General features: G+C 44.8%; 1 protein-coding gene across 1 annotated transcript in view; it reads left to right on the forward strand.

Moving 5' to 3' along the window:
- Positions 1-17,300, forward strand: part of GALNT17 (polypeptide N-acetylgalactosaminyltransferase 17) — a 437,269-nt gene that overhangs the window by 384,680 nt on the left and 35,289 nt on the right. Inside the window, exons 7-8 of the mRNA XM_058569476.1 lie at positions 10,340-10,525; positions 12,991-13,128. Of these exons, the coding sequence (XP_058425459.1) occupies positions 10,340-10,525; positions 12,991-13,128 (324 nt within the window). The remainder of the gene's footprint in view (positions 1-10,339; positions 10,526-12,990; positions 13,129-17,300) is intronic.

Raw genomic sequence — 17,300 nt, forward strand, 5'->3', positions numbered from 1 at the left:
GGGTTAGTGAGGATGTGGAGACATCAGAACCCTCATTACACTGCTGGTGGGAATGTAAAATGGTGCAGCCACTTTGGAAAAGTCTAGCAGTTCCTCAAAAGGTTAAAGAGAGTTACCATATGACCTAGCAATTTCATTCTTAGGGTATATACCCAAAAGACATGAAAACATATATATATATATCCGTATAAAAACCTGTACGTGCACGTTCATAGCAGCATTATTCATAATGGCCAAAATGGAAACAACCCAAACGTCCGTCAATGGATGAATGCTTAAACCAAATATAGTACATCCATACAATGGAATGGTATTCAGCCATAAAAAGGCATGAAGTACTGATACATGTTACAACATGGATAAAACTTGAAAACATTACGCTAAGAAAGAAGTCAGCCACAAAGGGCCACATATTGTATAATTCCACTTATATGAAACGTCCAGAATTGGTAAATCCATAGAGGCAGAAAGTGTGTTAGTGGTTGCCTGGAGCTGGTTAGAGGGAGACTAGGGGGCTGACTGCTAATGGGTATGGGGTTTCTAGTTGGGGTGATGAAAATGTTCTATACTTAATTGTGATGATGGTTGCACAACTCCGTGAATATACTAAAACCGTTGAATTTTATGGGATGTGGATTATATCTCAATAAAACTGTTATATATTTAGAAAAAAACAAAGAGCGAAAGCCTCAGCCTACTAAGACTCCCTCCCAGCATGTGGTCCTATGGGTTAACTCATTCCACATTTGCGTCTCCTCCATATTCTGCTTGACTATTTGCCGCCAAACTTTCTGCAGCCTCTCCTAGTATCTTTCAGACTTGAGTCGTATCCTGGTCTTATGCTTATACTGGTAATTATCCAGTAGTCACTTTGACTCCCCTTCTGCTCTCTGCAGTGCATCTGCAAACAAGCCCAGTAATGCCCCAGACAGCTGGCCTTTGCCCTGCACACTCCTACTCATATCCTGCCCCAAGGGCTGTAGGCAGACCCACCGGCTCACTGGGGATCCTGGGTAGGGCCTGAACAAGATGCTGGCTTTGGTCTGGGCTGGGTGAGGACTCAGGACAAAATTAATTAATTTCTCTTAACTAATTTTTCTTAATTGATTAACTTTCATAAATCAGGAAAAGTCCACATCCCCCAACAAAAGAAGCTGACGTTTGATAGATTAACATGCACAGTTTTACCTCTGTGTGAGTAACACTGAAGACTCACTGTCATAGGTCATCCTGGCCCGCGTGTACCTCACAGCAGGAAAGACCGGTGTGCTGGGCGGCCCACAGCGAGTGAGGAAGGCCCGCATCTCAGCCCAAAGCAGCCGATAGTACTCGTTTTGTGCAGTATGAAAAATGGCCTCCAAGAGAAAGCCTACTATACAACTGATAATAGAATAAAAGAATGTGATCTAAGAGAGTGATGGTTGCTAGCCAGAAAGAAGTTTGGGACAAATTAGAAGAAGGATTGATACACTCAGCAGTGGTTCAGATCTGAGATCTGCTAGTGTCTATCTTATGCCCTATGTGGAGACAAGAAAATGTCTTTCAAGAAATTTGTTCGTTAAGTAGCACAGGGGGTGTCGAATTGCTCATCAGGTGAAAATACAGCTTCAGTGCACCCCTAGAAGCTGCCTATGATAGAGGATGCACATGGGAAACCCAAGGCACCCTGTAGATTTGATGCAGAGGTAAACCAGTGGTCTAGACAGCATGCCTGAATTCATTAGTTGGGGGATTCCCAGTGGTCTCAAGACGATTCCTCAAGCAAGTCAACACCAGTGTGGGCAGCCTAAGCAAGATGGTGTCCTCCGTTAGCAAAGCCCCCTGGGCCTACAGCCTGGGACTGTGGGCTGTGGTACAGAGAATCACAGACTCCAAATGCCAGAGCTGAAAGGAGCCTCAGAGATAGCTTCCACCCTCATGTATAGATGAGAAAACTGGGGTTCAGGGGGAAGAATGGATATGCCCAAGTTCTGGGAGAAATGGAGCATGTGGCCTTCCCTCACTAGAGAGTAAAAAGGTTGATTCCCTCAGCTCCTTGGCTGTCCCTCAGCTCCTGCTAGAGGACACCTTCCCTCTGGGTCTGGGATGGGCTGGGCCCGGTGACACACTGCAGGGGGGATTCAAATCACCAGTCAGGGTGCCGAGAAACAGCAATCCCAGAAGCACGAGAGTGGTTCTGGTTTTGTGGGAGGAGAAGTTGGAGAGACTCAGATCTTCCTGTTCTTGAGTCCTGTAATAAAGGCCCTTGATTGACCTAGTCTTGCTTTCTCTGCTTGTCATCTTGTATATTCTAGACTGCTTCCATTTTTTTTCTTTATTTTGTTCGTCCTTCCCTCTGTCCTATGCCCCCTCTCTAGATACATTCTATACATACGCCCTCCAGCCCCCCTCCATTCATTAATGCATTCACATGTTCATTCATTCATTGAGCAAGAATTTCTCAGGTGCTTACAGTGCTGGGCAGTGGGGACACAGGATGACATGGGTCCTGCCCTGATTGAGCTAACAGCCTAGTAAAGAAGGGAGAAAGTAAGACTCTCACAAACCCTTGGGGCCGGCATGCTCACAAAATCACAGCTGTGATAAGTGCTACACAAGTGTGTAATAAGGGGCTCTGACTTGATAGGGGGCTTCCCTAAGGAAGCCATGACTGAGTGAAAGGCTGGAGTGGGAGGAGGAGGTAACTAGGTGGAAAGGGGAGGAGCGTCCCAGTCAGGGGATAGCAAGGACTCTGAGGCTGGAAGGAGCGTGGGACATGGAAGCATAGAAAGAAGGATCATTAGGGGGAACTGCAGAGATGATGCTGGTGGGGCAAGGTGATGCAAGTCCCGGAAGTCCACATTAGGATTTTTGACTTTATTCTCAGAGCAGTGGAGCCAGTGAAATGTTCAGAGGCGTGACACGATCAGATCACACCACTCTGGCTGCTGAGTGGAGGTCAGAGGGATGGAGCCACGGCAGGTGGTTGCTATGGTCCAGGTGGTGGCAGCTCAGAGTGATGGTGGAGGAGGAGGTGGTCTGGTGGTTGTGGTGGGTGTGAGGGGAAGTGAGTGGAATTGAGCCAGAGTTAAGAGGCACCATCTGCAGGACTTGGTGAAGGATTGGCCAGTGCTGGGGAGTGGAGAGCTGAGGATGACACCTGGGTTTCTTTTGGGCTCCTGTAGCTTCCTGCTCAATCTGAATGACTGGGGCATGGGAGGAGAAGGCTCTAGGCCTCCTCCTGTAACAGCATCCTGGACTGTTTCCAGAGAGAGCTGCCCCTCGATGGTGCCTGGAGCATCTTGGGAAAAGTGGCTTTCACATAATCACAGTGCTCACTGTTCACCGTCTAATGACCCAGTCGAAAATTCTCACCAGATTATTTTGGCCCCAAACTTACTGATTCCTGAACAATACTTCCTGCTGCTTTTGAGAAACAGCCGGCCTCCAAAAATGGTGGGAAAGACTAGACCTTGAATATTTGACTTCTTGCGGTGGTTTCCAAAGTGGGCCACACAAGATGATGCAATGAGGTGTGAGAGGAACCTGGTAGTGCTTCCATTTTAGTAACATATTAAATTTATATGTATATATATGTAAATATATCATGTGTAAATATATTAGTACAGTAGCATGTGCATATAATTTAAAATGGATAAAGTAAACATGTTGGAGGGTATGCTTTAATTTTTTTTCCAGATGAGAATGTATATCAAAAATGTTTGGAGGCCACAGCCTACGAGAACAGATGATATAAATAAACCAGTCACGGTGGCTTTGGTTCCTGGCCTCTTCCAGGTTTCCTGGCCCCCTCCATGGCTCCTCACCGCCACCGAGGCAGGGGCATCAGATTCCCTCACTTTCCTCCCTTGCCAACCAGGCTCCTGGGTGACAGAGGCTCTGGGGAGAGTGTGGTCTGGGCAGTACCTGGCACATTAAATGCCCCTACCTCTTCCCAGTACCTCTAGAACTACTACCTTGCTATCTTGGCTTTGGCCAGGCACATCCAGCTTCTTTTGGCCTCAGTCATAAAACCACAGCCTCAGAAAAGATATTAAATGCCTTCAAGGCCACTGGTTCCCAAACCTGGCTACACATCACAATCACATGAGAGAACTTTGTAAACATTCAGTGGTACCTCAGCTTCATCCCTGGAGAAGGTGATTCACAGGTCTGGGGTGGGATCCCATCATTTGTAATTTTGAAGCACTCCCTTGGTGATTCAGAGGCACTGCCAGGTTTGAGAAGCAGTGATCTAGGCCAGCTTCTCATGCTGTCCTTGAAGGAAAGATTTGAGACTTCTGCTGGGAAAATATGAGGACATTCTGTGATCCAGTAATTCTGGAAATACCAACTTTTGCCTAGTTTGATGACATACTTTACACAATTTTTAAGACTCTAAAGAGTTCGTGAAATATTTATTCAATGATACGAGTTGAATGAATGAAACATACATTAAAAGATGGAATTAACGCAACGTGTCCTTGAAGACTCTCTCTCTCTAGAGTGATGGTGGAGAAACCATTCCACCACATTGACATCCTCCTCCCATAGCGCCCTCTTCTTCCAGGGCATCACCTGTCCTGAAGCAGAAGGGATGTGTCCTACCTAAGACTTCTCAGCACCTGGAGTCTTGTGCCTCCAGAGGCCTGGGTAGGTTGGAGTGGGCTTTCTGCCCAGTGAATGATGCTACCACTGTATATCCTGCTGCACAAGCAAGAAGCCTAGGAGTCGTTCTTGACCCTTCTTCTCCCTCCCTGCCATATCCAATCCTTTACTGATGACTTTGCCCATTAAAAACTCTCAGATCTGTCCACATCTCTGTTTCTATTCTGCTGCCCTGGCCAAAGCTACTAGCGTTTCTCCCCTGATTACACTAAGACCTTCCCATTTTCCCCATCCCCCCTTTCCTTGCTGCCAGTCTGTTCCCCACACTTCAGCCAGAGTTATCTTTTCAAACTCAAATCTTCCAGTGGCTTCTCCTTTAGGACAAAGACCAATTTCATTGACATGGCCTATGGTCCCTGCTGGTGCGAACCCTGCCTGCCCCTACAGCTTCGTTTCATACTACTCTCCTCCATTCCACCCCTTCCCTCTGAGTCCCCTTTCTGAGTTCCAGCTTCATGGCTGTTCTTTCACCTTAAATATTCCATGTGTATCAGTTAAGTTTGTGTAAGCTCAAATTTAGTGGCTTAAAATGACAATTGATGTGCTCAGGATTCTGGAGTGTGGTGTTTGGGGCTGGGCTCAGCTGGGTGGTTCTTCTTCTCTCTGTGGCGTTGGTTGGGCTCACTCATGCTTGGTAGTCAGTCGGTGGGTTGGCTGGGAGGTAGCTTCTCCTGCCTGGCCTCGCTCATGTGTCTGGGGCCTCAGCAGGGCCAATTAGAGTGGCTGGACCACCCTCACTCCATGGTCTTTCGTCCTCAGATTCTTCACAGTGTGGTGGACTCAGGATTACAAGAGGGAGGAAGTGGAAGCTGCAAAGCCTCCTAGGGCCTGGCCTTGGACAGGGCAAAACATCACTTCTACTGCATTCTCTTAATCAGTGCAAGTCATGGGACCAGCCCAGATCCAAGAGGAGGGAAAATAGATCCAACCTTTTGATGAGAAGAGCTAAAAAGTCACATTGCAAAGGAGCATAGGAAGAATCATGGCTGCCATCTTTGAACACAGTTCACCGCACCATGCTCCCTCCTACACAAGGTCATTGCAGCTGTGCTGGCTGCCTCTGTGCCTGGGCTCTTGTGTACTTTCTCCACTTCTATACCTAAGTCAGCTCCGTCTAGCCTTCAGATTTCACCTTAAGTGTCCCACCTCAAGGATGCTTTCTCTGAGCCCATTGGCCACATCTCTGTGTTGAATGCTAGTTTTTCTAGCACTGCATTGCTTTCCTTCATGGAAGTTAGCTCCATTTCTGATAGTGCACGTCTGCCTGTGATTATTTAGTTAATCCGTCTCCCTGGAAAGATCATCAGCTTTGTGAGAGCAAGGCCTTATCTGTTGACACGCCCCATTTCATTCTCATGCTGGAAAGTAGGCCCTGAATGGATGTTTTCTGGATAAATAAATAAATTAATGAATACCTGTTTGTGGAGTCACCCCACCTCCTAATGGCCCACCACCATTTATACATGGCCACCTCCTCACTCCCCTAGCAGGGGGTCACCAAGAGCCAAGCCCCCGGGGAGGCAGACCCATGTTGAGAACAGTTCCTCTGGACCCTTCCTTGGGATCAGCTGTACTTGGGACACGTGGAGCTAGTCCTCATGTCTGGCAGAAAGATAAACTGGATCACTCCCTGTTTAGGGAGCTTCCCTGTTGCTTTCATGCCTCTTGGGTAGGGTCAGAGGCTAGGCTAGGTGAATACCAGTCCTTTCTGAAATACCCCTCAGTAGCTGCCTTAGTTAACCTGTTGGTTTGTTTCTAAGGCATTCAGTCCACTCTCTTGAATTTCTCCACTTCTGCTGTCTAGGCTCAGTCATTCGACCATGGACAGACTTCTCATCAACTCATCACCACTTAGGGCCAGCCCATGAGCTCTGCTGTGACCACCCTGGCCAACTCGGAGCAGAGCCTCCCAGACCTTGAGAATTGCTCAACTCACTGGCTCCTTCCGTCCGCTTGCAGTGCCACGCCACCAGATCAGTCGCTCTGTGCAGCAGGAGGCTTTGACCCCAACCTTGAGGGTGTTGTTGGTGCCACCTCAGATCCACTGAGCTTCCTCGGGCCATGTGCACACATGCTGCTTTAGCCCCAGAACACCCTCCACTGTTCCCCTCACTCACCGCAGCTACAGAGCAGGTCAGAGGCACCAGCCAGGAACCCTGAGTGAGGTGCAAGCTGTGGCTCAGGAAGAGCTGGGGAGCCCATGGCTGCAAGTCAACACCCCCTGGGGGGGAAGGGTCCCGAGCTGCACTGCCCACCAAGTCAGGGCTGGCCTCTTGGTATGGCATATGGTTACAGTTGTGGTTCTGGCTCCCCCACTTACTGACTGTGATTATAAATAGCTTACTAAACCTCTCAGACCCTCAGTTTTCTCATCTGTGAGGATTTCATGAGGTAGTTGGTTTGGTTCTTGGTTGCAATATTCAGCTGGTCCTTGGGTCTGGAGCAGGTGGAGTTGGGACACTCCCCTCTCTGAGGGGTAGGGTCTATGGAAGTGGATGGGAAGGATTGGGCAGAGAGGAACTCCCGGGACCTGCTCCAGGGCTGAGGCTGCCCCTCAGGACCCAAGGGACTGAGCTCAGTTTGCCTCCCACACCCACTGGATATTTGTGTGTCTTTTTCTTTTTCTTTCTTCTTCTTCTTCTTTTTTTTTTTTTTTTTCGTTTTGAATTGCCTCTTCTGCCTGATATTTCCAGAGTGGTTTGCAGCTTGAGTGTTTCAGTGATGTAATGTTCTGTCTCACACAAAATGTGCTGCTGCTGGTTGCTCACACTTATGACCCTAAACCCAGTCTGAGTCACTGGGGTGACAGGCTGAGGTGTAGACCGAGGCCAGGCAGGCACAGGATGCTAATAAGAATATGCTCCAGGCAGAGGGGGTCTGTGATGATGTTACAGGCATTGGGGCCAGGGCTGACCCTGCTAATTCCCTCTAGGTTTGCTGAGCCTGGCAGAGGGTTATACCTGCAAGATGCCAAACTGTCCGAGAGCCCTTTGCCCCTCCCCAGACTATGCAGGAAGAGCTGAGTGGCTCTGAGTTGGTGCCCCCCGAGTGTGCCAACTGATATCCACACAGCAGAGCCCAGAACAGGAAGCCCGTGTCCTTGCCACACAGGATGGATATGCTGCGCTGCCTACCTCCCAGAGTGGTGTACCATCTCCCTGCTCTTGTTGAAGATGCTTGGGATCTGACACAGGGTCCAGACTGGCTCTTCTGACCTCTCACCCACTCCTAACAGCTAAGGCCACTTGATCCCTCTCATCAGCCTAGTTGTACCCCGGGCTTTCAAACAATCCTGACCTTGGTCTGGACTGGTTACGGAGGCTTGGCACCAAGGCAGCCTGGCTGCGGATTCTGTTCCCACCTGGCACCTCTGTTCTCGTGACTGGGTTTCAGGTTTTTCCTGAGGCTCCTCATACACCTGCATCTGCAGTCACTGCTCAGTAACTGGTCCTTACAGAGCTCTGCTTTGTTTTCACCAGTCCTCCTGAGCCCTCTAAACTGGAATCCATCCCTTGAATCATATAATATACAGTCCCTTGTGATTGGCCTCTTTCACTTAGCATGATATTTTTAAGATTCATGCATGTTGTAGCATGTATCAGTATTTTATTTATTTTTCTTGCTAAATAATATTCCATTGGATGGATATATCACATTTTGTTTATCCATTCATCAGTTGATGAACACTTGCCTAATCCTGGGTCATGAAAATTTACCGCTACGTTTTCTTCGAAGAGTTCTATAGTTTTAGCTCTTACATTTAGGTCTTTGATCCATTTCAAGTTAATTTTTGTATATGTTGTGAGGTAGTGGTCCAAATTTATTCTTTTCCATGTTGTCCCAGCACTATTTGTTGAAAGGACTATTCTTTCCTCCATTGAATCGTGTTGGCACCCTTGTTGAATGACAATTAACCATTATTGTGAGAGTTTATTTCTGGCCCTCAATTCTATTCTATTGACCTATATGTCTATCCTTATGCCAACACCGCACTGTCTTGGTTATGGTAGCTTTGTGGTAAGTTTTGAAATCAGAAGTGGAAGTCTTCCAGCTTTGTTCTTCTTTAAGGTTATTTTGGGTCCCTTGTATTTCCATAGGAATCTTAGGATCAGTTTGTTAATTTCTGCAAAGAAGCCATCTGGGGTTTTGATAGGGATTGAGTTGAATCTTTAAATCAATTTGGGTAGTATCACTGTCTTAACAATACTGAGTCTTCCAGTCCATAAACATGGGATGTCTTTCCATTCATTCCCTGAATCTTGAAACTGTCCAATGCCACCTACCTGTGGAACTCTGTGTCTTTGTGCACTGCCCACCCTGGAGATTCAGCCACCTCATTTTACCCTAAAGGTCTCTTGCTCCTATTCCCCACAGGCCTCTTTCCATACTTTGCCTTCCTGACTTGGCTGCTTCCACTGCCAACAGCTGAGTCTGCCCTAACCCATGGCGGCACCTAGTTGTCAGATCCCAGATCAAACTAGTCTGGACCACCCACTCTCTACCAGTCTCTTAGCTCACATTCTCCTCCTTGAAGAAACAAGGTGAGGATTCTTGGTTATGGGGAGAACTTCCCATCTGTATCATTTCCTTGTGGTGTAGCCAGAGTTGGGAAATAGAAACAGAAGATCATACACATACCTGCATTTTGCCACCAAAGTCAGTCAGTAAAGGCCCAGAAGAGGTGTGCAAACCCTCCAGAGTGTCCCCGTATCCTCGAGGTAGGGTTTCTAGGAGACTAAAGTAGAATGGCTTGAAGTGACCCAGGTTGGGATGAGCCTGCATTGTCTGTGCCACCTGAGTCAGCTCACCTGCACACTCTCATTTATGGAGAGTATGCAGGACCCTCAGAGCAGGCCAGTCACACAGGTCCCTGAAACCTCTCTGCGTTTTCTTCCTTATCTCCGTACTGGTACCAGGAAGTTCATTTCCACAAATTAGTCCTTCTTGACAATCAGAAATGCTTTGTTTTTTCTGTGTGGGACTGAGAGAAGTTGGATGGTCTGCTTTCCCCTCAGAGCAGGGCCTTTTGAGCCTGGATGCCTGCCATGCCCGCAGAGGATGGTGAGTGTCACTTCCTTGGGCTTTTGCATCCCTCTAAGGCAGCTATCATTTCAGCCTTCCACCTGACTATTCCAGCAACAACAAGTGACGCCTGCATACGATGACATGGGGGTGGATGCTTCCAGAAGACTGAGCATCTGTGTTCTTAGGACTCCAAAATAGAGCATATTAACAATGCAGAATGAGACCATTGTACACTTTGTGCTGATATGAATAAAGATGGTATGGTTTTTAGTTTGAATTTTCCATTCTAGGTCTACAGGGCACAGCTTCATCCAGGTGTGACAGAAAACCTCCATGGACGCCAATTGTGCACTGTTGAGAACTTAAGAAAACCATGTGTCACCAGAGGCGCCTGAGGTTTATAAGCCTCTCTTACCCAGAGCTGGATTTTAATATCCTCAACTATTGTATCTATAAAAATTCCCCCAACCCTTCTTTTCTCCCTAGTCAGGTTAGGTTAGGCTATGCTGCAGTAACAAAGCAACCCTGAAATCTCTGTGTCTTTCTATATTAAAATGTATTTTTCACTCATGCTACGTCTCCTGAACCATTGCTTTTGGGCCTGGGGGAGGCAGCAGTGGCCGCTGGGAATTTTTCTGTGAGGCTGATGAAGTCCTTGCACCTCCAGGTGTGGCTCTGCGGGGGCAGCATGGAGGTCCTGCCCTGTTCACGGGTGGCCCACATTGAGCGGAAGAAGAAGCCATACAACAGCAACATCGGCTTCTACACCAAGAGGAATGCTCTCCGGGTTGCTGAGGTCTGGATGGACGATTACAAGTCTCATGTGTACATTGCATGGAACCTGCCGCTGGAGGTAGGGCCAGCAGCCCTCCCCATCACCTAGAAGAGTGATCCTTGTGTTTGACTGGTCACTAATCCCTTTAATACACTGATGGCTCCTCCCTGGAAGATATTTATTCTTGCAAAATTATGAATGCATTTGAGGGGGTTCACAGACCGACCTTCAGGTTTTAGAACCCATGCTTTACATGGCATCTGGCACAGCAGAAATCTCCAAATCCATTTACAAAGGTCTTAATGTGTCAATCCCAGTCTTATATTAACTGGATGCCCTGCTCCAGATCCCCAGATCCCATCATGTGCTCTCACTGTATGACCTCCATGGCGCTCCAGCTGTTCCAGCACATATGCCCCTACTGTGTGCAGAATCCCTTGTTTCTGTGGCTCTTCATCTCTCTTCCATATTCTGCCCAGAATCAAGCCTAGGAAGATTCCCATTTCACTGCAGCCCCATAGGAGTTTTGCACAGTGCACTAGGTTGGTTGGAATCCCAGCTCTGCTACTTACTAGCTATGTGATCTTGAGCAAATCCACTTGACGCCTCTGTACCTTAGGTTCCTTAGCTATAAAATGGAGACAATAGCAGGTCCTTCTTAGGGCAATTGTGAGAACTAAATCTAAAGTACTAAATCTAAGTACTAAAGTACTAAATATAAATACATGTAACATCCTTAGAGGAGTGCCTAGCACAGGATATGTGCTTGGGAATGTTGGCAAGCATTGTTCATCCTCCATGGCACAGCAGGGTGACCTGCACCGTCAGCCATGGTTGGGTTTGTCTCCTCGGCCAGAGCAAGTGTATGTGTCCGAGTCATGCCCTGAGAGAGTCACCTGGGATGGTTCCCACTGAGAAATGGCAGCCCCTGTGTTTCAGGAGGCTGGAGCCCAGAACAGCAGAAATGCAGTTGAGTAGGTGCAAGGTTTGTGGATAAAGAGGATAAAAGTCAAGAATTTATATCATTGTTGCCCCAATTATTGAAATACATTCTAAAGCATTGAAAACCCCCTTATGGCCATGTAACACTTTATAGCTGTTAACCTCTAAGTCATTGTACACATTGTTATTCTGTAAGGATAGGGAGTATTTGCTGAGCCCTTCCTACATCCCAGGCACTCAATAAGTTCCTCATTTGCAGTATCTCATTCAGCCCTCATAACAACCTCATGACCTGGGAACCATCTGCCCCGGTTTCCTCATCTATAAAATGGGGATTATTAACATTTACCTCGTAGGGCTCCTGTAAAGGTAAAAATGAGGCTTAGAATAGAGCATAACAAATATTAAGTGCTCAATGAATACTAGCTTGATATGGACCTATTATGATGTCCATTTCACAGATGAGTAAACTGAAGCTCTGGGAGGTTAAAAGTGACTTGCTTAAGGTCCTACGGCTAGCACATGGCAGGGCAGGGATGTGAGCTCACATCTTCACTCAACTCTCCCCACAGCCCTGCCAAATATTGTTATTATTCCTGTTTTGCAGATGAGGGGTCGTGACCCAGAATGCTGGTGACTTATTCAGAGTCATAAGAACTCAGGGCTGCCAACTCTATCTCAGTGCTTTCTCCATCATTACAAACAACGTCTGGTCCCCAGTGCCGACAGCACCCTACCATGGTTTTCAAAAATGGCCATTCTCATTAATCATGCTAAGTATATTAAAACACAGAGTTAAATATTGCTGCCCAGGTTTGCCTTTGAATTTTAATAAGTCTGACATTTAAAGAAATTTTCCTTTAAAATCACTGTTTGGCTGCTGAAGAAGAAATCTTGATGAAATAATTTGAACTCTTCTCAGCCCCCAAAACGCCGCCTGGCTGCCCGCCGTTGCGGAGAGAGAGCATCCTGTCTCCGCTAGTTCGTGGCCATCTTGTGGCTGAGTCTGAGGAGTCATATTTCAGCTACTTTATTTTCCCTTGTCAGCACACAGCAGCCCATTACAGGTTCATTTCTGTAAAAGCAGAGTGAATTATTCATTAGAACATCATTACAAGCTTTGCAATGGAAAATTATTTTCACTTCTGCATATAATGAACTTCCAAAAGAGCCAACAAAGGGAGAAATCACACATGTATAGAAAAGAAAGACAGGAGGTGGTTATAGGCTTTTATTTTCTTGTCTTAATCAAATAATTCCTCTAATAATTGGCTCTGATAGTCACTGAGGAAATCAGGGAGAGACAGAGCTGGGGACGTAGGTTGTCAATATCAGTGTGTCCCAGAATCCCTTTAGCATGGCAATGATAAGGACTAAGGATGGGACGGCCAACTTCTCTGGGGGCTGTGGGCCACGCTCAGGGGACCACAGTGTCTAGCTGGGGGATAGATGATCAAGTCCGTCCCTTTAAACTGACCTCTGAGCAAGCATTCAGGGCTTAAAGTTTCTCTCTGAAGGATTCTCCAAGGTACCACCACCTGTCCTCCTCTCTGGCCAGACCTCTCCACCCACTAATGCCCTCTGCTTCTCTCTACTTCCAGAATCCAGGAATTGACATAGGTGATGTCTCTGAAAGAAGAGCATTAAGGAAAAGTTTAAAGTGTAAGAATTTCCAGTGGTACCTGGACCACGTTTACCCAGAAATGAGAAGATACAATAACACCATTGCATACGGAGAGGTAATTAAGACCACGCATGCTCCCAGCTTAGATGGCTGTGCAGTGGGCTGTGGATTGCTTTGAAGGGGGGAAATAGAGAAGAGAGTCATTTGTTTGTTCATTCATTCATTCATTCAGTGAGAGGTTTCTGGAAGTGCAGACCCTGACAGCAGGGCTCTCCCCAGCTGGTTGGGGGGACAAAGGTAATAAACATTTCAGCGGGAGTGGGGACCACCCTTTTGCCTGGGGTATGGAATGGATGATGAGTTCTGTTTGGGACATTTTGATTTTGAGGCCCCCTGGGACCTGTAAGTGGGACACTGAGCAGGAAGTTGGGTATAGAGGCGAGGTTGGAGCTCTCCATTGCCCAGTGCTCTGGGCGGAGCTCTTACCACCAAAGAGAGGGCACAGGTGCTCCTCTCAGATTGTCTATGATGAGATAATATATATCACCTTTATAACATTAAAACAGATTGACTTTCCTCTTATTACGAATGCCGTAAATATGCATTTTAGAAAACTTTGAAAATAATAATAATAGCAGTGAACAGTTATTGAGTGCTTTTGAGGTACTAGGCACTATTCTAAGTGCTTTTCACATACGAATTTATTCACCCTCACCTTATGAGGTAATAGTGGTATTTCCATTTTATTGATAAGAAAGCTGAGACTTAGAGAAATTAAATAAATTACCTAAGGTCTCACAGCTTGTAAGTCATGAAGCTAGGATAGAACATAGGCATTCTGATTCCATAGATAATGTGTGTATTTTGATATATGGTCTTCTTTACTGTGTGTATGCGTATATTTTTTTAACTAAATATATACACATTCTTGTATACCATATATACTTTTTATACACACACATCTATATATTAATATAAATATATTTACTAAACCTTGCTGCTGTCTACAAATGCCTAGTAGTTTGAAATGTTACTCAGTAATCTACAGAGACTATTTTCCTGTGTCATTAAACATTTTTCCCCAATATTATTAGTGGCTACATCTGATGCTACCTTTTGTGTATGCTGTGTTCTGCTTGAAAACATAGACTTTTATGTTGTTTCCATTTTTAAATATCACATGCACCACTGCTAAGAACATGTTTGTATGTAAGCACTTGTGCATCTACCTTGTTACTTCCTTTGGACGGTGAATCTGTGGCACAGAGTTAGCACAAGGTGCAGGGAGCCGGGTGCTCTGGACCTGGCAGAGATACTCCGATAGCTCTGGCATTTGGGTGTCTTCCCAGGGCTGCCTGAAACTCCCTGTAACAAACAGGCTAAGCTGAGAAGGCTCTCTTTGACTTAGAGTGTTTACTTCTTCTACAACTATGAATTTGCCTATTTTATGCCTGATGCCTTTTATAGAAAGTAAACCAGACCCAGGTCAAATCATCAGGGTGTGGGTGAAGTGTCCCTCCTGAGCTGGAGTCTGGAATGAAAAGCTTGCTTCATGCGGCGCCAGTCTGTGTATTGGTTAGAGATGCAGGCAGACGCTGGAGCCAGCCGGCTGGATTCACGTGCTAGTGGCTCCTCTCGGCTTCCGTTTCCTCATCTGTAGAATGGGGGACTGAAAGTACTCACTGCAAAGGGCCGTTGGGAAGATGAAAGGAGCCGCCGTCTGCAGAGCTCTTAGAACAGTGCCCAGCTTGCAGCAGTAGCTATTAATAGATCCAAACTGCCTTGTCTTGTCTTCTTCAAAATAAAAGCAGTTTTTTTTTTTTTTTTTGGTTATTAAAGATCAATTTAAAGGAAGCATAGGAAAACAATGAGCAGCGAATGGATTATTCCTGGTAAATTGTCTAGCTCCTTGGAAAAGAAAACAATTTAGACTCTTAAAGCTTACCATATCCCAAAGTATATTTCAGATGGACTATAGCATTAAATGAAAGAAAAGAAACCATAATAGAACAATACAGAGATAGGTATGAATCTGATCTCTGAAAGGGGAAGAGCTTTCTTAGAATGAAAGCCGTGGAAGAAAATGCAAAGGAAAAGGATAATGGATCAGAGCTGATAAATATTAAAATAATCTATACATCAACTGAATAGAGAAATAATATGCCAAACTGGAAATATGTATGCCATAAATACTACAGATCAATGTATAATACCATCAATATGTAATGAGCTCTGCAAATGGATTTCAATAAAACTTTTGATTTAAATAAGAAAGTAAAACATCCCAAAAGAAAAATAGACAAGGTACAAGAGAAAATACGAATGGGTAAAAAACACATGACAATTTTTTATTTCATAATCAAAGAAATTAAAATAAAATGTAAGATAAAATGAGCTGCTTTTTTCCTCCTACCAAATGAACGAAGATTCATTTTGGGAGTATATGTTAGTACTTTGCCAGCAAGGCCTTGACAATGAAAAAAACCACATGTCCTCTGGTGAGAGCGCAAATTGAAACAAGCTTTTTCAAAAGCAGTTTGAACCACATGTATTAAAAAACTTAACGATAGTCATACTTTCATCTCCACTTTTATTCCCAGCAAATGTTCTGAAATGAAGACAAAGAGTTGAGAGTAAAATTGTTAATCTCAGTAATTTTTTTTTTGGAGCAAAAATTTTGAATTTAACTTGAAGATTAATTAAATATACTATATTAATGTTTTGAAATATTTTGTAGCCATTTCAAAAGGTGTGTACAAAATTTTAATGACGTGAGAAAAATATTGATAATATAATGCTTAAAAGGAAAAAAATCAAGATTATAAAATTAGATTAGCTACTATTTTAGATTGAAAGCAAGTGAAAGAAAGCATGGAGAAATGGGGATGATCCTTCGAGTTATCTCTGGGTAGTGGGACAGGCAGTTTTTGTGGGGGTACTTTGTCATGGTTTCCCAAAATATCCCTAATGTTTATGTGATAATTTTATAATTAGAAGCAAAATAGTTATTTAAAAAGAGAGAATAAAAATGGGAAAAATGCTAGAAGATGGCCAGAGCACAGTTCCATAGGCTGTGCACTGCACAACTCCCAGGTCTGCCATACACATGAACCACAGTGTAAATGTTGTCTCTGGAGCTGAATAGTGGGGTAGCCTTAGAGGTAACATAGCGATCATAGTCTGATTTTTGGAGGGGATCGGGAAGACTTTTGTTTTTGCAATTTTCCTATCTGTTTTAAGATAGGAAATTCTAATAAATTCAATGCATACATACATTCTATAGAAAATATAAAGATGAAAACAAAACTTACTCCTCATCTCAATTCCTAGATATGATCAATGTTAACATTTTAGGGCATTTGCTTCTATTATTCTTTCTCTGCTTACTGAGCCCAACACATACTGAAATGTATTTCAGATGGACTGTAGCGTTAAATGAAAGAAATCCAGCTAATCAAATTCAGTTTGATAACAAAATTTATCAAAATCTACCATTATTTAGACACTCTATTTTGTGTGTGTGTCTGAGGAAGATTAGCCCTGAGCTAACATCCGATGCCAGTCCTCCTCTTTTTGCTGAGGAAGATTGGCCCTGAGCTAACATTCGTGCCCATCTTCCTCTACTTGATATCAGACGCTGCCACAGCATGGCTTGACAAGCGGTGGGTAGGTCTGCACCCAGGATCTGAACCTGCGAACCCTGGCCGCTGAAGCAGAGTGTGCGAACTTAACTGCTACGCCACCAGGCCAGCCCCTAGACACTCTATTTTTAACACTCACTCCTACTGGCTCTTTTCACCACATCCAGATGCCTGCACAGTGGGAAAAGGAAGAAGGCGGAGTGAATATCACACTATATTTGCAGTTTCTATCCTTCCTTTTTCATGTACCATTCTGTGTGAGAGTCTTTCCCCAGGCCAATGACTATTTCTGGGTTTTATGCTCCTTCATCCTTCCTAATATTTTAGCTGGCTTGTTTTTGATTTTTAAAAAGCTTTCCACTCATGCGAATTGTATATGTCTTGTTCTTAATTACAGTATAGTAACCGCTAATTTTTAAAAACATTAACCACTGAGCCTCCAAAATGAAGGGTCAAATGGTGTGTAATATAAGAACTTGAACATACTTTCTCCTGATCTCTGCAACTTTTCAGTCTCTGTTGATATCATCTGGGAGTTTAGACCCAAGCAGTGTTACACTTCATTTACATTTTGTATCTTCTTTAAGAATAACTGTTTAGTTAAATTCGGTTCAGTGAGGAAATTGACCATTTTTCGGACAACTGT

The sequence above is a fragment of the Diceros bicornis genome, chromosome 26 (assembly GCF_020826845.1).
Source record: "Diceros bicornis minor isolate mBicDic1 chromosome 26, mDicBic1.mat.cur, whole genome shotgun sequence".
Taxonomy (NCBI): domain Eukaryota; kingdom Metazoa; phylum Chordata; class Mammalia; order Perissodactyla; family Rhinocerotidae; genus Diceros; species Diceros bicornis.